At 50.6% G+C, this 22,618-nt stretch overlaps 9 protein-coding genes across 9 annotated transcripts; 4 read left to right on the top strand and 5 right to left on the bottom strand.

The window, feature by feature from the left end:
• Nucleotides 1-1,151: 1,151 nt before the first annotated feature.
• On the bottom strand, nt 1,152-1,924 carry A1O9_01820 (murein transglycosylase; the record flags this gene model as incomplete). Its single annotated transcript, XM_013410978.1, has 2 exons — nt 1,152-1,251; nt 1,299-1,924. 2 exons carry the CDS (start codon nt 1,922-1,924, stop codon nt 1,152-1,154), a joined length of 726 nt encoding a protein of 241 aa, XP_013266432.1.
• Nucleotides 1,925-3,362: 1,438 nt separating this feature from the next.
• On the bottom strand, nt 3,363-4,550 carry A1O9_01821 (2-oxoisovalerate dehydrogenase E1 component, alpha subunit; the record flags this gene model as incomplete). Its single annotated transcript, XM_013410979.1, has 1 exon — nt 3,363-4,550. The coding sequence occupies one exon, from the start codon at nt 4,548-4,550 to the stop codon at nt 3,363-3,365; it is 1,188 nt and encodes a 395-aa protein (XP_013266433.1).
• A 571-nt stretch (nt 4,551-5,121) lies between these two features.
• A1O9_01822 (ubiquinone biosynthesis methyltransferase) lies at nt 5,122-6,080 on the top strand (the record flags this gene model as incomplete). Its single annotated transcript, XM_013410980.1, has 2 exons — nt 5,122-5,299; nt 5,350-6,080. The coding sequence occupies 2 exons, from the start codon at nt 5,122-5,124 to the stop codon at nt 6,078-6,080; spliced, it is 909 nt and encodes a 302-aa protein (XP_013266434.1).
• Nucleotides 6,081-6,177: 97 nt separating this feature from the next.
• A1O9_01823 (uncharacterized protein) lies at nt 6,178-7,105 on the bottom strand (the record flags this gene model as incomplete). Its single annotated transcript, XM_013410981.1, has 3 exons — nt 6,178-6,612; nt 6,683-6,764; nt 6,846-7,105. 3 exons carry the CDS (start codon nt 7,103-7,105, stop codon nt 6,178-6,180), a joined length of 777 nt encoding a protein of 258 aa, XP_013266435.1.
• A 1,541-nt stretch (nt 7,106-8,646) lies between these two features.
• On the top strand, nt 8,647-9,480 carry A1O9_01824 (uncharacterized protein; the record flags this gene model as incomplete). The annotated part of the gene is made up of 1 exon (XM_013410982.1): nt 8,647-9,480. One exon carries the CDS (start codon nt 8,647-8,649, stop codon nt 9,478-9,480), a length of 834 nt encoding a protein of 277 aa, XP_013266436.1.
• Nucleotides 9,481-10,613: 1,133 nt separating this feature from the next.
• On the bottom strand, nt 10,614-11,477 carry A1O9_01825 (nicotinate (nicotinamide) nucleotide adenylyltransferase; the record flags this gene model as incomplete). Its single annotated transcript, XM_013410983.1, has 2 exons — nt 10,614-11,181; nt 11,239-11,477. 2 exons carry the CDS (start codon nt 11,475-11,477, stop codon nt 10,614-10,616), a joined length of 807 nt encoding a protein of 268 aa, XP_013266437.1.
• A 1,890-nt stretch (nt 11,478-13,367) lies between these two features.
• Nucleotides 13,368-19,112, top strand: A1O9_01826 (E3 ubiquitin-protein ligase TRIP12; the record flags this gene model as incomplete). Its single annotated transcript, XM_013410984.1, has 2 exons — nt 13,368-13,833; nt 13,885-19,112. The coding sequence occupies 2 exons, from the start codon at nt 13,368-13,370 to the stop codon at nt 19,110-19,112; spliced, it is 5,694 nt and encodes a 1,897-aa protein (XP_013266438.1).
• Nucleotides 19,113-20,214: 1,102 nt separating this feature from the next.
• Nucleotides 20,215-20,940, bottom strand: A1O9_01827 (uncharacterized protein; the record flags this gene model as incomplete). Its single annotated transcript, XM_013410985.1, has 1 exon — nt 20,215-20,940. A coding segment is annotated over one exon (726 nt), but the record flags the coding sequence as incomplete, so codon positions are not given.
• Nucleotides 20,941-22,149: 1,209 nt separating this feature from the next.
• Nucleotides 22,150-22,503, top strand: A1O9_01828 (uncharacterized protein). Its single transcript, XM_013410986.1, has one exon. It carries the CDS (start codon nt 22,293-22,295, stop codon nt 22,500-22,502), a length of 210 nt encoding a protein of 69 aa, XP_013266440.1. The 5' UTR covers nt 22,150-22,292; the 3' UTR covers nt 22,503.
• The last annotated feature ends 115 nt before the right edge of the window (nt 22,504-22,618 follow it).

Here is a 22,618-nt window from a genome sequence, read left to right on the forward strand (position 1 = left end):
GCTGTCTTTCACGTGTCATAACATTCCAATTAATCCCTATACCCCAGGTTGACACCGAGCGGGTGCTATCTACATATCTAAAGGCTTATCTCAAGCCCCTTCATAATCTAACAATTTGTTGGGTATCACTCGTAAATGTCATGTCCAGTAATCCGAACGCCGTAGCCTCGTCCAGGTACTCCGTAACCAACCCATCCCTGGAAATCTTCCCGAAGCCTTGCTGAACACACTACTCGAAATCACGAACGCTGTTCGCTGACAAATTTGGTTTTATGTCGAGATTTTCTGCTCAGGTAAGGGAAAGGGCGCAGAGGACCAGCAATACCACAGGAGGCTGTAAGGCTTGCCTTAGGCTTGCTTCATTGGGCGCTGGTGGCGTTCCACTTGTTGCAGATGACGAAGCACTCGTTTGTGTCGATGTTGCCAATGTTGACTCACTTCGACTCGTCGATTGTGAATCATTAGTCCTAGTAGTCGATGTTCTGAGCGATTCGGATGGAGATACCGCACTAGTGTTGGCAGTGCTTTGAGACACCGCCGAAGAGCTTGTGCTCGACAAACCTTGCGTATTCGAAGCACTATTCGAAAGTGTTGTGCTTGGAGCATTTGAGGGAATGGTTGGTGTTGAAGCTGCTGCGCTATCAGAAGATGCTGTCGAGGAAAGGCTGGGGTTGGTGGTTGCAGGACTGCTCGTCGACACCACATTGCTGCTTGACTGTGTAATCTGGGTAGAAGCGGTGACCGAGCCTTCAATATCGCTGGAGCCACCACCTGCCGAGGCTGCGGATGATGGTGATATAGTGTTGCTCAAGATCTGAGTTCCACTTTCACTTGCTGCTGCGGAATTGGTCGTTGATCCACTGAGGCTATCTGTCTGTTGTCCAGCAGCGCTGCTTAAGCCCGGATTTGTAGCGCTTAATATATTGGTGGAGGCTATTGCCGAAGTAACGGTAACCGGGAAACCTTGACTGTTGTAACTTATCGGGGCTGTCAATGCCGCGGCATCCGTTGTCACAGTGGTCAGAAACCCTTGGTTATCCCAAGAAGTGAAGACTGTAAGAGACGAAGCTGAAGCCGAAAGTGAGGGCGAAACTGGCGCAGACTGTGAACCTGGGGAAGAGATCTATAAACAAGTCAGTAAGGATCAGAGATCAGAGCTGGACCAGAGTATTCACTGACCTCTCAGCCCAGAAGTCGAGGCGCTTACCGCAGTCACTACCGTTGCCGTCGCTGTTCCGGTCCATGGCCAACCTGTTCGAGTTGCAGTAACGGAGTCACTATTGGCGTTGTTACCAAACCCTAGGGGTGCGCTATCCGGAACTTGCGAGGTCACCGCTGGCGCCGAACCTGCTTGAACCGGAGTACCGTTGCCCGCAGGATTGATCTGACCACCATCAGATCGAATCGACTCCCATGTACCGCTGCTCCCAGAATATGTATATTGCGTTCCGGTGGAATAATCCGTCACATGGACGGATTTCACGTACATGGTGAATGGACCAGCGGTAAAATCTGTAATTCCGCCGGCCCATTCAATTGTGCCTTGAGGGTTGGAAGGATCACCTCCTGCCCATGCCCCCATTTTGACATACATGGGCGTTTGAGGGTATTGTCCAGCTTGTGCTTGATCCTTTGTCATGGCTCGTACGGTACTGCCGTCAATGCTCCAAACAATCTGATCGGCAGTCCAATCGATGCTGTATGTGTGGAATTGATCGTGATTGCTGGCTGCGCCATGGAAGGCTCCTCGATTATAGCCAGTTGTGGTGATACCTTTTCCAAAATAATTGCTCTGGGCCTGAGTGTTGTCGCCTCCCAACCATTCCCAGTCGATTTCGTCGAGGCAATCAGATTGCAAGATGGCAGCGCTTACGATTCCCGTGCCTGGTGCCGCTTTCACAACGAAATCGACATGGCCGAACATGATGTACCAATTGGAGGAGAGGGATGGAGAGTCGCCAGGCTGTGAGACAGTAAAGGCTGCGCCATTCGAATCATAGGTTGGTCCACCCGAAGCGGAAAATTCGCTAGAGGGCCCAGAGGTGAAATCAATTGCGACACTTCGACCGAGGGCGGGGTTTGGTGGGCATCCTCCTTCAGAAGTGTTAGAGACAATGCTGGAATGATCAGAGCAAGAACATCCATACCTTGGGTGAGAGGATTACATGAACTCCAGGTCTGTGTTGCAGCTGGAACTAGGAGCGACGTGATTGCCAGTGCCGAAAGCACGGACCTCAAAGATGTGGTATACATAGTAGTGTACAGGTGAAAAGAGACGCAACGCCTAAAAAATGCAGCAAGAAGGATTGCAGACAATGCTAAACTGGAAAAACAACAGGTAGAGTCTAGCTATGATGATCTTGTAGCATAGCGGTCAAGGAAGATATATACTGTTTGTTGCACGCGAGATATGATATTAATGGAGGATTCACTCACCTTCCTGAGATTGAAGTAGTGGGCAGATGCATCGGCTCGAGGAGGTTGGGAGACAACACAACGTCAGCGACGCGAAGTGGACATGATGCCATGGCTCTGGGTTTATTCAGTAGGGAGATAAGCCTACTAGTGAGACACGTATGATTGGAAACAGGATATTCCTGTGTGTAGAATGAAGCTGGTTGAGCACTTGGATTGGGCTGTGGCAAGACAACGAGGAGGTTGGTTCTTGAGGGAAGTCCATCAGGCTCTCTAAAACGCCGTTACCGGTGGCTGGAGATCCGCTAAATCACAATTTAGGCGTCGATGGGCGCCCATGGCGCCTAGAGTCATCCCACTCATGCCCACGGCATCCTCGGTAACGCCAATCTCCCGAGAGTAAGCGCCTTGGCAGCCGTTCAGTGGCAGGTGCCCCTTGTAAGCCACAGTTCCTTCCTTTGACAGTTCCCATTCCACCATCCAATCCCAAATTCGCGCTGTACGCATGCCTTCTTCCCTACTGGTCCAAACCAGCAAAATTCCAACCTCATGCGCTGGCAGCAAATCCATCTTCTCGATCCCTCACAGGTGCTCCGTGACTAGCCTGATGTCGTGTCCATTGTCTTGAGGGGCCCACGGACGATGACGAGGCTGAGTGAGTCCGGCAACGCTTCTTGGGTCCTCCTTTGACTGAAAGCCGTCTGTCCAAATGCCTTCAATCCACAATCATACAAATACACGAAAGTTCCGGTTGAGTGATAGAGCACTCATTCTCCATACGCTGCTGAACTTCTATCGTCCAAAGCTGGACCAAGAAAGATAGCATTAACTAAGAGGATTGCTGGGGCCTGTCACAACATTACAGGGATACTCACCCACTAGTGTCCATCTTGCATTATATCGCGCTCATTGGTTCTTCATCGTTGTCGTTATTCTCGTTTTGAGGCTCATTCTAGACTCTTACTGCCTCCTTCAAATTGAGACACGTCGTACTCTTTTGGATAGGTCTCGATGAGTCGTTTGAGCTCCTTCATCTGAGCCCTCGCTTCTGGTGTAATCTCTTCGTACACATCTTCAAACATTGCTCGTATAGGAGGTTTCTTGACTTTCTCGGCCGCTGAGAATTCTTGTAGCACTTTCTTTCGTATTGCTGCTCTTGCCTCCTTCTCTTTGTCTTCGTTCCAGATGCCTTTGTTTTCCATCCATTTGCGGAGACGAGTGATGGGATTATCTCGACGTTTCCATTCCTCAACCTCCCGTTTGGCTCGATATGCGAAACTGTCATCACTAGTGCTATGATGACTGACTCGGTAGCTCATTGCCTCTACCAACACCGGTCTGCAATCTCCCTGAAGTGCGAGCTTCCTTGCCTCGCGCATGACTTCTCGGACGGCAAAGATATCATTCCCATCAACACGGATGGTATCGATCCCATATCCTAAACCTCGGCTTGCAATGCCATCCCCCTTGTACTGCTCGATACTGGCAGTTGAAATAGCGAAGCCATTGTTTCGGCATACAAAAACAATAGGGCAAGATTTGGTCGCTGCCATATTCAACGCTGCATGAAAGTCTCCTTCGCTGGCGGCCCCCTCCCCAAAATAACATGCCACCACTCTTTCCGGTGTGTTTGGGTTGATCAGTCGTTGCATTTTAAGTGCATATGCAGCGCCTGAAGCTTGCGGAATCTGAGTAGCCAACGGGCTGGAGATAGTGTGCACGTTGAGCTTCTCACTACCGTAATGGACTGGCATGTTTCGGCCCTTTCCATAGTCGTCCTTGTTGGCAAAAAGTTGGCTCATCATTTCCTTCAAAGTAAAGCCTCGTTGAATCAGAACACCTTGTTCACGATACTGCAGAAAGCAGACATCGTCTGGAGTGAGAGCGGATGCTGATCCCACCGCTACTCCTTCTTCTCCAGCAGACACCATGTAGAAGCTCGTTCGGCCTTGTCGTTGCGCGTCGAACATAATTAGGTCCAAGATGCTCACAGTCAGCATGTTTTTATACCAGCCGATCACCTCTTCATCAGATGCAGATTGAGGATCTCTTGTATTGTCCACGATCTTCCCATCAGCATCCATTATGCGATACGTCGGCATTGCCGATTCCTCTGCTGGATTTTGGAATTTCATGATTGCGGTGAATTTACTTTTCAGAGCACCCGGGAAATTCACTCTGGAATTGTGTTAGTGTTGATGTTACCAGAGTCATAGAGCAGAAATGCACCTACGAATCTGAGCCGACTTTCTGTGCCGGGCCTGAAGCCCAAGTATCGCTTGCCCATCGAATACCGGTTTGATGCTTGAGAAATCTATGGCTATTTCTGCAGGATGCCACCAATGGCCTTACCAAAGTTCTGCTTTTCATTTTCAACATTAAGGCCTGACTATCTTGCAACGAGAAGAAGAAGAAAAAGCTCAACCAAACTACGACAAGAAAAACATCAAGGGATCCAGACGGATCGCGGTCAGAGTAGGTTTCTATGACCCTCGGTTATCCACGGACAGCTAGTCCTTCAGATTGAAGGGTCCCGGAAATTCTTTGCTCCCATCTCCGAGCAAGCCTCCGATGTTCTGCAAATGCTAAACTCATTTGGGTTCGAGAGACGAGGCTGCATTGGACCTTTCGAAAAACCGAAGTCACGTTCTGTTAGACAGGCGATTGTGAAGCTTGTAAACACACCTACACAAGAAACTTATAACCATGTCGCGCCCCATCTCCCAACGTTTGCCTACACTTTTGAACGTCAACCGAAGGTTCAATCCATCGAGAAGGCTGCTTGCCACAACCCAACTGCGCCCACAGCAGCTTCCCGGCGAAGATGCACGCACGACACACTTTGGGTTCGAGACGGTAGCTGAAGCACAGAAAGAAGCCAAAGGTACAAATCCATCATCGAAGTCTCATGAAACTGGCCCTAACCTGCCCTAGTTGGAGCTGTCTTCTCCTCTGTAGCATCGTCATATGACACCATGAACGACCTCATGTCTCTCGGAATCCATCGACTTTGGAAAGACTACTTTGTCCGCAGCCTCAACCCGGGAAGTCGAAAAAGCGAGACAGGCTGGAATATTTTAGACGTGGCCGGTGGGACGGGCGACATCGCGTTTCGCATGCTCGACCATGCAACGAATATCAACGGCGACCTGAAGACAAAAGTGACAATTGCAGACATTAACGGAGACATGCTGGCAGAAGGACAGAAAAGAGCTCTCGAAACCCCATATGGAAACACCCCCAGATTATCTTTCATGCAAGACAATGCGGAGTCAATGCCGACACTCGAATCGAACTCTTTTGATCTCTACACTGTCTCATTTGGGATAAGAAACTTCACTGACAAGGCAGCCGCTATACGCGAGGCCTACCGAATCCTCAAGCCAGGAGGTGTGTTTGCCGTGCTTGAATTCAGTCATGTGGACAGTGCTTTGTTCAATGCTGTGTACAAGAGATGGAGTTTCGGGGCCATTCCACTGATCGGGCAACTGGTAGCAGGCGACCGTGACAGCTATCAATACCTCGTCGAGAGCATTGAACGACATCCTCCACAAGGAGAATTTAGAGACATGATTCAAGCTGCTGGGTTTATTACCCCTGGCATTGGGTACGAAAATTTGACAGGAGGCATCGCCAGTATTCACCGAGGGGTGAAACCATTGTAGGAACAAACAGCCACGTCAAAGCTGTCGAATCAACTCACCAATGACCGACGACTAGCCCTTCACTATATCACCGCCTACCTCGACACATCAGACCACATCAGGTTTCAATCCTGCCCGCATGCAGGCCGCCGGTGACCAGAATGTCGGTACCTGTTGTATAGGAGCTGGCGTCGCTCAGCAGATACACAGCCGCACCAGTTAGATCGTTGCGGTTCCCGATCCTCTTCAACGGTGGCGTAGAATGCATCAATTCCACCAAATGCGGATGCTCTTCTCGCAACGTCCTGGACATGTCTGTTTCGATATACCCCGGCGAAATCGTGTTGCTTCTGATTCCATGCGGGGCCAGCTCGACACTCAACGCCGTACTCAGCATCTTGACTGCTCCCTTGGTGGCGTGGTAAGCAGACAGCCGGTGGCCTGGAATGGCGACATGCGCACAGACGGAAGCTATCAAGACCAAACTTCCCCCAGTCCCTTGCTGCTCCATCTGCTTGGTAGCAAGTTGCGCGGCGAAGAATGTCCCCGTAAGCTGTGGTGTGCAGCATTAGTACTGCTGGACATGCACGCACGGAGTATCCAAGTAGTGATCCGAGACTCACATTTACCTCCTGTACTCTCCTGACTTCTTTCCACGACTGCTCGACAAAGGGCTTGTCCAACGCAATACCCGCTGCAGTCACACTGTGTTAAAAGCATTAGCGGATAGAGTTTTGGCAGGCAGCTCCCCCTCCCCTCTCATAGGGCTATAGACGGAACACTGACCAGCCATGCAATGAACCCAACTCCGAAATCGACTGCTCGAACCCTTTAGTGAGGCTCTTCTCGTCCGTCACATCCGCGCGCAGATATCTAGCCTTGACGCCGAAATCATGCTCTAGTGTTCCAAAGTCCTTGACGGGCGCATTCAGCACATCCAGCACCGCGACGTTGCCCCCCATTTCTGTGATCGCCCGTGTGATCGCATACCCGATGCCTCGCCCTCCGCCGGTGACGATGAAGTTCTTGTTGCTCAGGTTGAACATCGCCCGCACGCTTGCCAGGTCCCCATCGTGAAGGACATTACTCGTTTTGCCACCGCTAGTGCTTGAGAACCTGGCTGTCTGTGTCTGGACCTGGGTCTGGATCTGAATCGATTGCCGTGATCGACTCAACGATCTCAGTAGACTGACTGACGCCCTCTTTGTGGCCATGGTGTGGCGCGATATGGTTCGCAGTCCCCCAGTCCTGCCAAAAATAGAGCTTCGTGGCACACACTCACACACGCTTCACCGGGACGATTGGGGGGACGGTGCTGGACACTCTATCCACTACACTAACTTGGGAGATTCGGTGAACAGCTGGACGTATTCGCTTTAGATAGCATATGTGTTGACAGCTTACACAAAGGTCCAACGAGTCTCAGGATGAACGGCCTTTTTGTCAACTTGACCCCAATATTAGTGCTCCTCAACTTCATACCCAGGTGTTGGAGTATCCCTATAAATGGAACCACCAATGCAGATGATGTCCAAGCTACGAGTCTCTGGAGAACGTGATGCTATCCCGTACCCCGCACTGGACAATGCCACCCTACTCTAACAATGGAGCTTTACAATGTGCACAATTAGGTACGTAGGCTACAAAGTTCAGTCGGGAAGTACATGTCTAGGTACCTTCTGTATGCGTAGTACTCTATATTGACAGGTGCTCGGTGTCGCCAGTAGGATGCCCCTCCAAGTTCTCGTATGGCCTCGTACATACCATAAAGTTGGGGAAGGCTCACCGACAATCAAGCGTATTCGGGGGGATAGAAGTCGGAGTACTTCGCGGATATAGAATGGAAGCACGGGCACAACGCGACCCTGTCTCCCTAGAGTACGCAGTACGGACGATTTACTGGGTAGCAATCAGTTAAGTTAGCTCGCTCCACGTAGTGTCAATTTGGCTCCCTAAATGCAATAGAAGCTGTCCCAGAAGAGCGCCACGCAATGGAATATTGATTATTGGCAAGATCAACAATGAATTCTGCCTCGGCTGAAGGCCACAACCAATCAAGTGGAGAAGCTTCCCACCTTTCAACATACCAAAATTGCGGGGTGAAGGGAAAGCTGGTTGGGAAGAGCATCCCATTTGTGAGGCTGTGCAAGCGTCACCCTAAACCACACGATTGACGCATTCTGGGCTATTCTTGGGAGGCCTGGCTAGCCGATGGTGGCCGGCACAGTTTTGGCAGAGAGCAGAACCTTCCATTGCTGGTTCTTTTTGAATTCTGTTCTGATTTGATTTTGACGACAATCACGACACGAGGGGTTAGAGACTCGTTGACACGTCTAATCTGAGTAACTTTGAGAGACCTGAAGTTCTCATTGCACCTCTGCTTGTTGGATGGTGATCGATCCGCAAAAGCGCTCGCACCACCTCGTATTTAAAGCTTTCGTTTGCTTTGCGCGACAATAACGACGGACGATTTGTCGCCGGTTACCAACGCATTTTGACCAAATACTCAGAGGACCTCGTTGAGGCAGCAAATGGTCACAAGTGCGCTACAGGTTTCATATATCATCACCGCACATCAGCTCTCAGCATGGGCTGTGGATCATCCAGCCTGAAAGGCGATGATGTGAATGTGAATGCGGCGCCGACACCGGCACCAAAAAGGGTCAATACCAACTTCGCCAGTGTCGATTATAGTCAGGAAGGGAATCAGGGCCGAAGGATGACGGAGTACGCACCACATGAAACCGCAAAATCGAAGAAAAGCCATGACGCATCGGGTTCCGGACGCCCGAGCGAAGCCACTGATGGAAGGGCTGGGATCTCTCACCTAAACGACGACGGAGCACTTGGGCCCAGCGGGCAGGGTATGGATGCTGCTAAATCCAGTTATCCCCATGAAGACATAGGAAGCGTTGGTCCAAGGGGAGCAGCGCCGGACCAAGTAGAATTGAAACCGTATATGACTAACGACGGTTGGGATAACGATGACAAAACCGCGACTAGCAGCAATCAACAGCAGGCATCGCAAGTCAATGGCACACACGACTCCGATCCGACATCGGTGGGGGCGAAGCGACATTTTGCGCATGAAAACGACCCCGCCAGTGTTGAGAACCAAGAGACGAGGAAGCAAAAGGCGAAGAACTCACAGTCTCTCGACCCGAGCTCCTCGGTCGCTACGTCAGAAGATGGCGAGGAGCGCAAAAAATCTTGGCTCGGCGAGAAGTATAGCAAGTACCATGCTGCGAAGACGGGCAAGGATGTGGTTCTCTCAGATGAAGAGCTGAAGAAGTACACAGGCAAGGACCGCAAAGAGCTCAACGAGTGGGCAGAGGGCAGAAAGGGCGTGGGCGAAAACCAGGTCGTCGGACGGGTCGATGGACATTATTGGGGAGGAGCTGCCGGAGGAGCGTCCGGGTGAGTGTGATCTACCAATAGTATGGATTCCCATCCCGACGGAAGTGGGAGCGCAGCCTCGGTGCAAAGGCTGGTAACGGCATGTTCTACGCTGAACAAACTTCAAGGTTGGACTCGCTGGGTTTTCAGTCTGCTTCAGATGGACAAATTGATGGGATGAAGCTGTGTTACACTGGCAGGCGCAGGTTAGGTGGGAGAAGGGAGGAAGGACGCTAGATCAAGGTGACCATATCTACCTACCTAGGGGTAAAAAGATGGACTCAGGAAGTCGTGTAGATCCATGGACTGCAATTTGGGAAAGTATTCATGCTTTCTGCAAGGTCTCAGGCTTAGGAATGTTCAAAGAATACGTATGGCTCTGGGAGTCTTATTGGACTCGTGTACATCATAGTCAGTTATCATGATTGTAATCCATTTTTATCAGCAATCTGCCGATTTACATGAATCTCACATGTCTTCTTTATTCTGGTGAACTTATGTAGTGCGCCTTGAAATCAAAATTTTATCCCAGAGCAACCACAAGCGGGCCGTCGATGGTAATTTAGCGGTCGAGTTCAACTCGGTATTGTGTATACCTACACGTTATAAAACGCGTAGAAAGGCAGATACCCAAACTAAGTGTTCTTTTTTTGGGCAGGCTACAAACGGTAAAGCCTGTTTACTGGTGCCGGATGGTATGCTGGTGTAGTATTCAGTTCAATCAGCCACCTCCTGCTAGTGCTTTGGGCAACAATCCGGTCTCGGAATCTGCAATGTCATGTATCGCCCGACTGTCTATTTGGGCGATGAAATTAAGCGTCTTGAGGGAGACGCTCTCGGTTCGTGTATAGCTTCGATGTCAAGTCAACATCGACCAAGTCTTGCTCATATAAGATACACAATATTCACCTTGCCGCACTCCAGCGGCACGACTCGGTGTGGCATCCCAAGATGCCATTCTCTGGCACGACGCGGGTGGGCATTAAACATAGCGAATCATCCGCGTAAGGGCCAACATCTTTCAGTGGCAGATTCGAGAGTTAGGATTCTCTCACAGTGGTACATTGACGAGCTTTGAGTTGCTCGCGGAGGAGGTTGGCATCGGGGCCCAACGCAATGACAGATAAATCAAATGAAATCCTGGTTGGTGATCAAGCATTAGCTGCTGGACGAATTTGCTTTGGACTTTCCCTTGTCGCTGTCTTGAGTGATGGAGGTCGTGCTTGATGCACGGCCATCGTCGCCGTATAAATGATTCTGCTCAATATATTCAACGACTGGTGCAGGGATGAGATACTGCACGCTCATTCCTCTACGAAGGAAAAGCCTGATCTTTGTGCTGCTTACGTCATTTTGGATAAGCTGCTGGATAACGTGAATATTGTCACGATATGTTTGAAGGCTGGCAAGAGCCTCGTCGATGTCAGTGCCTGATCTCTCAATGATGAAAGTGCCGTAGCGGCCGAGTATATGATCAAGGTCCTTTTCACTCCACACGCCAGGGGTTGACATGGTTTGAATCAAGTCAGCACCGGCAAGAAGAGCGATCGTAACGGGTTTTCGTTTTCCATCTCCAGTATCGATCCCCTTCCTCGCAACGTTGATCTCGTGGTCGAAATGATCTAGAACTTTTGCTGTTGGCTGGTACTCCTTCTTCTCGGCTTCCCAGGTGTCGACCATAAGCCAGTTGGAGGCTTTGTCAATGGCTAGTTGGCACATGGCCACCCTGACAAAACAGTCAGTAGCTGCCAGCATCTTTACTATGTGCTGTGCCAATGCTTACCGATGCTCTGCAAGAGCAAGTCCTTGCTTCTTATAGGCATCCGAGACAGGTGAGAGGTACCCGCCTACCATTTCAAACTCTGTGTTATGCTTGACATAATCGGCAGCCATTACAAACATACGCAAGTGCAAGAAAGTTATAGGGGAGAAGGAGCCACAAGCAACAAGGAGTAGTGGTGTTTTGGACGGGTCGTCCATCTTCTTCTTGAGGCGGGCATCCGGGAAATGGTACTCGTCCATGACGCTGAAATCGCCTGTGATGGCCTGAAGAACCGTGGAGCGACGTTGAACGAGTGGAAGTCGACTCTTCGCGAGCGGCAAAGAAGAAATTGAGGTTCCTGGAGGCACTATCGAGAGTAGGGTGGATTTGTCAGACGAAGTTGTGGTGGGAAAGAAGGATGAGTCGGATAGCGGGGCGCAAGAAGACGCTGGATCAAAATGGCTCGAGGAAATCTGAGAGTGCAGCGGGCGAAGGAACGGGCATAGGATGGTAGAGCAGGAGTGACGAGCAGTCAACGAGGGACCTCTCAGCATTTGATGGCATCCATGGCCGGATAGAAGTGAACAAAATCGAGAGTGGTGGTACCAGTGATGGTGGTGGTGACAAGTTCTCGGTTCGGCGAAGTGGAGAAATGAGAGGGATGGTGGGAGATGTACGAACACAGGTTGTAGTTTTTCCACCCCAAGGGCAGGGAAGGGCAGGGGAAAGTTGGGCTCCGAGTTCCCGGGTCTAGATATGAGTAATATTACTTGTAACCGGAAAGGTTTTGTTTCTGGCGAGGGGAAGGACCTAAGTTACGGCTGGCCCCAGGGCAGAGGAGACAGACTTGCTGGGTGTTGTACCTACGTAAGTATTTGTTATTGGTGTTGGCGGAGGAGAGGGTGGGGTATCTGGTTGAGAACCTGTGAAATCCGTGCCAGTCGGTGTTGGAGAACACTGAGAAGGGGGAGGATGTTGAAAATCTAGATGTTGCTAGACACAAGATGGAATAGCGGGATTCGCAGTGGTAACTAGTAACTTGGTCAATCATTATCTGGTGAATCAGACAGTAGTGTACTAGTGAGAGCTTAGGAGGCTAAATGATGCCATCCAAGGTCCTCGCTAGTTCGGAATCACTGAGGTGGCCAAGTACCTCCGTACAAAGGACTGTCACAGAAGGACGAGCCAAATCCGTTATACCCCAGCAGTATTGGGATACTGAGGAATCGGAGTATAAACTATTTCAGTCACGCGCACTGGGCTGGTGAGGCATCGAGGCGGGGTGCAACAGAAGGAGACTGGAACAGGCAAAGGCTTTCTCTGTGCAGGGCCACGAGGGTATTTTTCCTGCCGGGTTAGGTACCAAGTAGCCCGTTAATTATTGGTGTTATAGAATACTGCCCGCTACCCACCCTTCTCCCCTCACGAGAGCCTTAACTGGAGGTACGAGTAATCCCACTGTCCTCGTAACTTTAGGTAGAGTGGTACCCCATAGGCCGTACCCGTAATGTATCAGGCATCATGCCGCACGGCTGGACTGCCGAATTCTCAGACCAGGGCCCGACTAGGCTTAGTCGTCCTGCTTTGGCCTCATCTGCAAGTCAAAGAGGCCGACACGACATCCATACCTAATCCACAGGATATCAAACTCACTGCCATCTCATTCTTGAATTTCCCCATTTCATCAGTTTCACTGTAAAGGCCATCTACTCAAATCATGGCAGTGTCTCTCACTCAGATCTAATTCCTTCCTGCAGCCGCCCCTTCGATGGCGGGTTAAGTATGGCACATCTGCCCGCACCCTCTTCAAACTCGCAGCTTGCAACTGTCCAACGCACACCAGGTTCTGCTGCCCACCATCACCTCAACCGTAACCGTAACCGCAACCACCACAGCAGCCTGACTGCCTCCTCGTCACAGTCCTCCTCTCCTCCTTCCTCTTCACCCAACGCCAGGTATTACTTTCACTTCACTGCCTCGCAATTTTCATCTTCTTCGCAAGAACCCTCTCCAGTCTTGACTTTCCATCTGCCTCGTCCTTTCACCTCCATTTGTCACACCCTCCAGCCACTCTTTTAAATCCTGCATTCGTCCATTCCTTTTCCAAAATCTCCGCAGTCTTTGAGTGATACCTTCAAGATCTGTTGCTCATGTCCCGCAGAGTCACTCGTTCTTCTGCGAGGCTCGCTGCAGAGTCTGGCGCCCCGTCTACCACACTCTCACCCGACTCCGATCCCTCCCCTACGTCGCTCCCTCCCTCAGGCTTGTCCAAGAAGCGAAAGGCTCCTGGCCGTCGACCTTCCAGTCCTGTCGATCCCCTGCAAGATTCGTCCCCCTCGTCTGCTCCACCGCGGGGAAAGAGGCAGAAGGTCGTTGAGCCTCCACAACCTCAAGCCCCCTCCTTGCAGCCCTCTCGCACAAGCAGGAGTAAGACTTCTAGCACTGCTACGGCAATGTCGAACAATGCGTGGGCTTCTCCTTCAACTGTGAGTCAGGACAAATCCGCTGAAAAACTCAGGTCATCCTCTCGGTATACAGACGAAGCATCCAAACAGTTGACTTCAAAGTCCAACTCTAGACGTCCTTCGAGCAGCAATAACAAGAAAGCTCGACCAGGTATGCCTTTGAACCTGCCTACCCTTCGTACTCATCTGACTTCTCAATCAGATCTATCTCCTCCATCGCAGCAGACCACCTCTTCCCGTCGACCAAAGAAGCGCCCAATCAAGAAGGACAACGATGTCATCATGAAGGATGATGAAGATCCTGATCACAGACCTTCAAGACGAGAAAAGGAGTCTAGTCCGCCTCCCAACCAATCCAATAGCGATAGCAACGACGGTGACAACCACAGCGACATGGACGACGATGATGGGCATGACCCTTTCGCTGCGGCACTCTTTGGTGTTGGTCGTGGCGGTCCCTCTTCGGGCCTGTCAAGTACGCTTCGAGCTCTGAGTGGAATGATGAGCGGCATGTCATCAAGACTAAGGGAAATCTTGAGCAATCTCCGTCAGGTGGACAACCCGACAATGCAGATGTTGGCGCTTGAGGAGCTTTCCAATTTGTTGTTGGTCTCTAATGAAGACAATCTCTCGGGCCAATTTTCGCCAGACCCTTACGTCAAAGAGTTAGTCAGTTTGATGCAACCAAATCCCATCACAGGCGAAGAAAACCCTGAAATGATGCTCCTGGCATGTCGTTGTATTGCAAATCTAATGGAAGCTCTTCGAGGCTCTGTTGCAAATGTGGTTTATGGTGGAGCTGTACCGGTCCTTTGTCAGAAATTGCTTGATATCCAGTACATCGATGTTGCTGAGCAGGCCTTGAGCACGTTGTCCAAAGTCTCAATCGACTTCCCTGGTTCCATTGTCCGCGAAGGCGGCTTGACCGCTTGTCTGCAATTCCTTGACTTCTTTGCAACAGGTACACAGCGAACTGCCGTTACTACCGCAGCGAATTGCTGTCGTAACATTCCCCACGATTCATTCCCGGTCATCCGAGACGTCATGCCGATTCTATTGAACGTCCTAGCCAGTCATGACCAGAAAGTCGTTGAGCAGGGCTGTCTTTGTGTCACACGAGTCATCGACAGTTTCAAACACAGTCCTCACAAGCTTGAGCAACTGGTTGATGCATCGCTGCTTCGGGCCATTCTGGGCCTCCTGCTCCCTGGTACCACGAATTTGATTGGTGCAAACATCCATACCGAATTCTTACGCGTCCTGGCCATTGTTGCCCGCTCCAGCCCCCGCTTGTCAGCAGAACTGCTCAAGATGAATGTCGTTGACACTCTATACCAAATCCTTACTGGTGTTTCCCCGCCCTCCGAAACTTCAGATGCTGCCTCAAGAATTGACAGCGTCGTGATCATGCAAGCCTTGATCCATCGACCTCGGGAACAAATCTATGAAACTCTCAACGTCATCTGCGAATTACTCCCTCGTCCCAAGATGGGTCATGATCTTGATGCTGAAGTTTATCAAGATATGGACGAGGAACTGTCAGATAGTGCTCACGATTCTACAGCTGATAAGCCCTCCCGACTGGAGACAAGACTTCAACTACTGGAAACTTGCAAGCAAGAAACGCGCCGATTTGCAATGATTCTTTTACCAACTCTGACAGACGCTTATTCTAGTACCGTCAACCTCAGTGTGCGGCAAAAGGTTTTGATTGCTCAACTTAAGATCCTGTCCAATCTCGAGACAACTGTTATCGAAGAGGCTCTCCGGCCAGTGCCCTATGCATCATTTCTTGCTTCAATTCTCTCCCAGGAGGACCACCCGAGCCTCGTAATGTTTGCCTTGGAAGCATCAGAACTTCTCTTCGAGCGACTTGAAGATATTTATCAGTATCAATTCCATCGGGAAGGTGTTATTGGAGAGATTAAGAAACTTGCCGATCGCCCCCTTGAACGTAATAGAAAAGGCTCCTCTGGGCATGAGCGCTCCAGTGGAAATAGCCAGTATGCGGCAGGGCCTTCCACGACAGACATTCTCCCACTTGGTCACTCCAAGCCACAAGACGCTCGCGCAGAAGAGGATGATAATGATCATAGTGACGAAGACAATGAGGAGGACGATGATGACGGTGACGACGATCCAGAGGACGATGATGAAGACGATGAAGACGATGAAGATGAAGAAGATCTTGCGATTCGACACGATCATGACCTCGATGATTCGCAGAGTTCAGGCTCCTCCGACGAAGAAATGCCATCTCCTCTAGCCATTGCCGGTATTGCCGACTTGGTCGTTTTGCGGGCTAAGAAATTCCTCGACAAACACGACACAAGAAGGGGCAAAGAACTGAAAGCCAAGGCAGCAAGTATTCGTAATAATCTCCACAAGCTTGCCGGCGATATCGAAAACTTTTATGCTGCCCCGATTGATTTCGAAACGGAGAGTTCATTGTTCAGTGGTCTTGCAAGATATTTCGATGGGGATGCTTTAGAAAGCATAACAAGCTCGGAGTTACTAGACTCCGGAGTGATTCGCGCCCTGTTAAAAGTTCTGTGTGACGACCCCCATCCGGCATCCAGTTCCGCACGAGCAGACTTCGTGCTGTCTTTCATGGGTTCTATTAACAAATCAAACATCAAGACAGCATCAAAATCTTCAAATCCCACGTCGCTGAGCGTTTTGATTCAGAAACTTCAAGACTTGCTGAGTCGAGCTGAACATTTCGAGGTTTTGACGGTTAACAACAATGCCGCAGAAAGTACCAGAAGTAGTTCCACTTCCATGCTCTCACGCCAAATTCGACTTAGGCTCTCAGCAGACAGCGATAGTGACATTCCATCAACCTACCGTGAGATGATAGTTTCGATCCACGCAATAGCGACCTTCAAAGCTCTAGATGATTATTTGCGCCCTCGCTTCAGCTCCTCCGACCGTCCTGCCTCGGCTCAGAGACGTCGAGACATGTTGCAACAAATAGCAAATGCTCGGCTGGCTCATCTCTCTGGAGCGGCTGAATCGGGCCTCTTTTCACCGTTTGGTCACGAGCTTGGATCGCCCGCGGCCCCTCCACCTGCTGCTGCAGCATTAAGCTCTGAATCTCGTCTCTCATCTCGCAATAAGCAGCGGTCTGAAGCGAAGCAAGGCACAGCAGACAAGAGTGAAGGAGGAAGAGTCGAACCAAAACGTTCGAGTCGACGGACACAGGCATCTTCATCAAGACCACCACGACCTGCTCCCGAGCCTAGTACTGAAGCCGCTACCAACACGCTTGAATGCGCAGATGAGAAGACTCTAGATGATGAACATGCTCCAGAAACAGAGGCTGATGGCACTTTGGAAGCGTTCGTCGACGGCATCGAGGAGGATATGTCTGAGGAAGATATGCCAGAACCAGGGGCCATCAATATGGAGGTGGGTTCTACAGGCAAGGTTACCGCTCGTCAAGACGATGGTACTAGGGTTTTCACTCCTCAACCGGGCACACCCGTACCAGGTGGTACTCGGCCACCTTCCTCAGATCAATCGCCAGGTCCATCTCCTGCAAGTACCTCCACAACCGGCCCTAGACCCTCCTATGCATCGGCATTGTCATCAACACCTCAAGATTGGCATATCGAGTTCAGCATTGACGGTAAAGTCATCCCTAACAATACCACCATTTATCGTGCTGTTCATCATAACCGTGACCAGCCTCAAGACTCTTCGTCAAGAAGTGTGTGGTCGGGTGTTCATACCATCAAATTTCGCAAAGTCCGAGGTCCACCCCCCAAGACCTCTGCCCTTCCCGTTTGGAACGGATCAGAGAACAAGGCCGAGTCCAGTGATGGTCTTCCAGCGTCGTTGAATGGCCACCCGGTGACGTCCTCTATTCTTGCCCTGCTACGAATTCTTCACGAGCTAAATGGAAATCTCGATGATGTACGTGAAAGTACCGGCCAACCTAATCTAATGTTGCATGCAGAACCGCTCGCGTCCTTTATCAACACTAAGTTGACGGCCAAGATGAACCGTCAATTGGAAGAGCCCTTGATCGTCGCTAGTAACTGCTTGCCGGACTGGAGTGAAGATCTTGCAAGAACATTCCCATTCCTTTTTCCCTTCGAAACGAGACACTTGTTCTTGCAATCAACCTCATTTGGTTATTCACGTTCGATGATTCGCTGGCAGAACAGCCAATCTGAAAACGAAGATCGTCGTGACCGTCGGAGAGATGATCGACCAATTATGGGACGCCCACAGCGCCAGAAGGTTCGCATTTCTCGACACCGCATTCTGGAGTCCGCCATGAAAGTGATGGATATGTACGGTGCATCCCCAAGTGTTTTAGAAGTCGAGTATTTTGAAGAAGTTGGCACAGGATTGGGACCTACGCTTGAGTTCTACTCCAATGTCTCGAAAGAATTTTGCAAGAAGAAACTCAAGATGTGGCGCGAAAACGACTCTGGCGACAACGATCAATTTGCTTTTGGCAAGAATGGGCTCTTTCCCGCGCCCTTGAGTACAGCTGAAAGTCGCAGTGAAGCCGGCAAGAAACTGATGCTCCTTTTCAAAACACTGGGCAAATTTGTCGCACGCTCGATGCTTGACTCGAGAATCATAGATGTCTCATTCAGCCCGACATTTTTCAAGGTTGGGGAAAATTCAGCCGCGCCATCTCTCGGTTTACTACGAACGATTGATCACGATCTTGCCAACTCCTTGTCGCAGTTGCAGCAATTTGTCAAAGCTAAAATCAAAATCGAAACTGACTCAACAATGACACATTCTGCAAAGGCGCAGGCCATCAATGACTTGACTATCCGTGGTGCTCGAATTGAAGACCTTATGCTCGACTTCACATTGCCAGGATATCCCGACATCGAATTAGCAGAGAATGGCCAGGAAATTCCTGTTACTATGGACAATGTTCAAGACTATGTCGATAAGGTTCTCGACTTGAGTCTCGGCAGTGGAGTGCGTCGACAGGTTGAAGCCTTCCAGACTGGCTTCTCTCAGGTCTTTGCGTACCCTACTCTTAAAGCTTTCACTCCAGACGAGTTGGTCATGTTGTTTGGAAGAGTTAACGAGGATTGGTCGATTGAAACTTTGATGGACTCCGTCAAGGCTGATCATGGTTTCAATATGGACAGCAAGAGTGTGAAGAATCTTTTGCAGACCATGTCCGAGCTGACGCCCGCTCAACGCCGAGATTTCCTGCAATTTGTAACTGGCAGTCCCAAATTACCGATAGGAGGGTTCAAGAGTCTCACGCCAATGTTCACGGTGGTTTGCAAGCCTAGCGAGCCCCCTTACTCTTCCGACGACTATCTGCCGAGTGTTATGACTTGTGTCAATTACTTGAAACTACCTGACTACTCAACACAAGCCAAGTTGAAGGAGCGATTGTTTGTGGCTATTCGCGAAGGACAGGGAGCATTCCATTTGTCCTGAACGGCAAGGATTGTATGTACAATTTTCAAAGACCCAATGCAAATTGAAATCGATGAAAATTTGTGGCGCTGAGTTGAAGCTTAGGGGCGGGTCAACGGTTGTTCGGGTCCAGAAACCTAAGCAGTCAGCGCCATGAACATGAGCAGGTTTCTGCATAAAGTGGTTATCGTGAGACCATGCTAAAACAAAATAGAATCGAGTTGCAATGGGGATGGGAGTCGGGTTTCCTGGTGTGGTATGGTATGGATTAGTGAGGCAAAGCAGAATAATGTGAAAACGAAATTTGTTCAACAGCAGGTAATATGTGCATTTTCAGTGGGCTCTGGATGGACTCGCCGATGGAGCTCTTCTCTTCTCTCTCACACTGGCCGCAGAGAATCGGACGTGGCCAAATGTCATGATAGCGGGATTGGGGAAATGGGAGTGTCTCTACGATGTGACATGGGGTCATAATCCCAGCTAGCATCATATCGATAATAACATGATAAGACTTATTCCCATCGCTGTCGATTGAGCATATGGTGTACCTGGCAACACTATGAGTGAGTGGGTATCGTCATTAGCCACGACGGACTGAATAATTTTTCTTTGACAGCCAACCTCAAAGCCGCTACGCCATGGTGTTTTTTGTATGCATCTGATTTCTAGCGTACTATCAGGGTCAGGATTGCTCACAGGGATGAAGTTTATATTTTGTTTAAAAGAAAAGAATGCGATTTGAAGAGCATAAAAGCCCAGAGGTTGGCTTTGGCTTTGGTCTCGGATCTTCGTACCGAGTCTGTGTATCTCCTCGTGCCAACTAACTAGGTCATTCACAGTTATATGTAGCGATGCTGGTGGCCATGATAATTTCGTCCAAAACACACCATGGCTTGCGGAGGCTTCACGTTTCCTACAGAGTCGTAATAGAACCAGAAGTTGAGTCAACTACTCCCGGGTAACGCTATCTTCCATGTGATGAGGTCATGCGGGTGTGGCTGGGAGCTGGAGGCTGAATAGACGGGACAATCGTCTTCTTCTGCTGGCTCGGATTCGTAGACTTGCCAACTCTGAGCGAGTTGGAGCGTGAGCCTGCCCGTGAGGACGAAGGGGATGGAGACGGGGACGACCTCTGCCCTCTCGATGAGGAGACCCTGACACTTCTCTCAGAAGCACTGTCGTACTGGGCCAACTTCTCCTTTTGCAGCTGCTTGACAAGACGCTGTCTCCTCATGTCCCGGAGGGAGAGGAGCAGCAGCATGAAGTGGAGGACCCAGAGGAATGTGCCACAGACGATGGCGCCAATCTGAAGGCTTCCCACGGCGTACAGGACGGGCTCGCACTCACGGGCAAAGACGTTGAGCATGTTGCAGACCAAGATCCCCGACTGAGTGCGCACGGCTGGTCGCCAGAATCGGAACAGTGAGCCGTACCCGGCGATGAACAAGGCTGGAACCATGATGGTCAGGATCAGGACCGTCACTGCGGTGTGGACGATGAGCGAACGGCGAGACAGGGATGGCAAGGCTGGTGTTTGGCGTCGGCGTTGCTGAACCTGGTCATAGATCAGGACGCTGGCGTGATAGAGGAATGCGAAGGACAGGGGTCCCAGCGAGAAGCCGTCGGTCCAGTCGCCCTGGTTGGGTCCCGAGTTGTGGAAGAAATTGGCGTTCCATCGTGGGATGGCAGCGGCGAAAAGAGATATCGCCACGAGGCTGGTCAACAGGCTAGCGACGTGCAGTGAGATGGTGATCTGACGGCGGTAGCGGTGGTGAGAATTGAGGCTGCCAGGTGGCGTGAGTTCGGTGGGGTAAGTCGATGATAAAATGAGGGTCTTGGTGAGCATGGTGGTTTCTTCTTTGTGGGTTGTTTTTTCGACAATGATACCGTGTAGTCGGATGAAGTGTAACCCTGCACCCCGAGAATTGGGTCTTGAATATTGCAAAAGCTGTAGATTGGTGATATATGATATTGGGCCTTGTCCAGCAAGATCACCCAGGATGAATTAAAAGAAGTATAATGTGCTACAAGAACAAGATAATGAACTGAACTGCACAGCAATTGAGGGAAGGGAAGAGAAAGGAAGAGAGGGCGCGATTCAGGAACAACAACAGAGATGAAGCTGGAGCCGAGAAACTGACCATCTGAAGTTGGCCTACAGTGAAGCTCTACCTTACTTCGGAGAGTGACGACCCCGTGGTCCATCGTCGATGCCATTTAGATGTTTCTGAGTCGATTGCAAATCAGGGCGGGAGGCGAGCTGCCGAAGGGGATTCTGCGACACTTGGTGAAGGAGAGACAATCGCGTGCGACAATTGTCGAACCAGCGGTGCGTAGGGGAAGTGGTAGGCGCGATGATGAAACACGACGTGTTGGAACTCGTATGAATCAGGTCAGGGTCTCAGTGTCAGCGTGGAAGGCCACCATTGGCCTAGAGGCGGATGGGGGCTTGGGCAGGGCTGCGTTAGGGCTCATTGGGGGGTTGAGGGGCGCCGACGGAGGCTGCGTCGGGCCACTGGCCTTGAGAAAACCATGGAACACTTCCGGAAAAGCCACCTGCCGGGAGCTGGCATCTAAGGCCCTTAGGCTGTTCTAGGCTCTATTGCCCCTGCCATCCGGCGCCATTCCCGGGCTCCCTATGCCTAGACGGGCCACTAACTGCCGTTGGAACTCCGCTTATGGAAGGGCCCTCCTTGCTCCTTGGCGGTGGACGATGCCGGGTAGTCCATGGGTAGCCCCAAGGTAGCCCAATTGGAAGACACACCTGGAGCAGAGTGCGTGCACTTGCAGATTTGCACAGTAGCTGGCAAAATAGTGCAAGACATCAAGTGCGAGACTTAGTAGTGGTCACAGGGTGACAGGTGACTCTCGGAAGGGCACTCTTCATGGCCCTCTGACGCTACCGGGCTAGAGAGAGAAAAAATAGAGCAGTGAGATAGTCTGGTCGTCAGTAATGCCATAGGCCCTGCCGTGCGTTCTACTGTCACTGTCACTTGTCGACCCTACCTTGCCCGTGACATCTTCCCCCATCCAGAGAAAGAGAAAAGTCGAGATGAGTGCAAATACGGCGCCCATCAGGCTACGAGACACACCCGCCGAACTGCAGGCCAAACTGGGCTTGAGCAACCAACGATTTGAGAACTTTAAAAACTTTGCCAGAAGAGCCCACAACGAATATATGCACTCCCATCCCACCTCCAGATGGGCCGACGTCAATGTGGTCTGGACTGCCCTGCCGGAACAAGAGACCATGGCTGCGACCGAGATCATGTACAATCTTTGTCGGGATGGCAACCTATTTCCTTCCACATATCCGCAACAAAGAATCAGAGATGGAATTCTGGCCAGGCTGCATCAAGTCCGGCGTACTTGGCAGCAAGGAAAAAGACAACCACGAGGACAACAGGCTGATGATGACTAAATTCAAGAAGGAAGGAAACCACGGGCAGGGTTGGACAATCATCCCAGGTTCTGGAGGTTGAAGGTGCGAAGGAATTGAACAAGAGAGAGGATGTCAGATTGCTTAC

This window comes from Exophiala aquamarina (assembly GCF_000709125.1).
Source record: "Exophiala aquamarina CBS 119918 chromosome Unknown aczIA-supercont1.1, whole genome shotgun sequence".
Lineage (NCBI taxonomy): Eukaryota > Fungi > Ascomycota > Eurotiomycetes > Chaetothyriales > Herpotrichiellaceae > Exophiala > Exophiala aquamarina.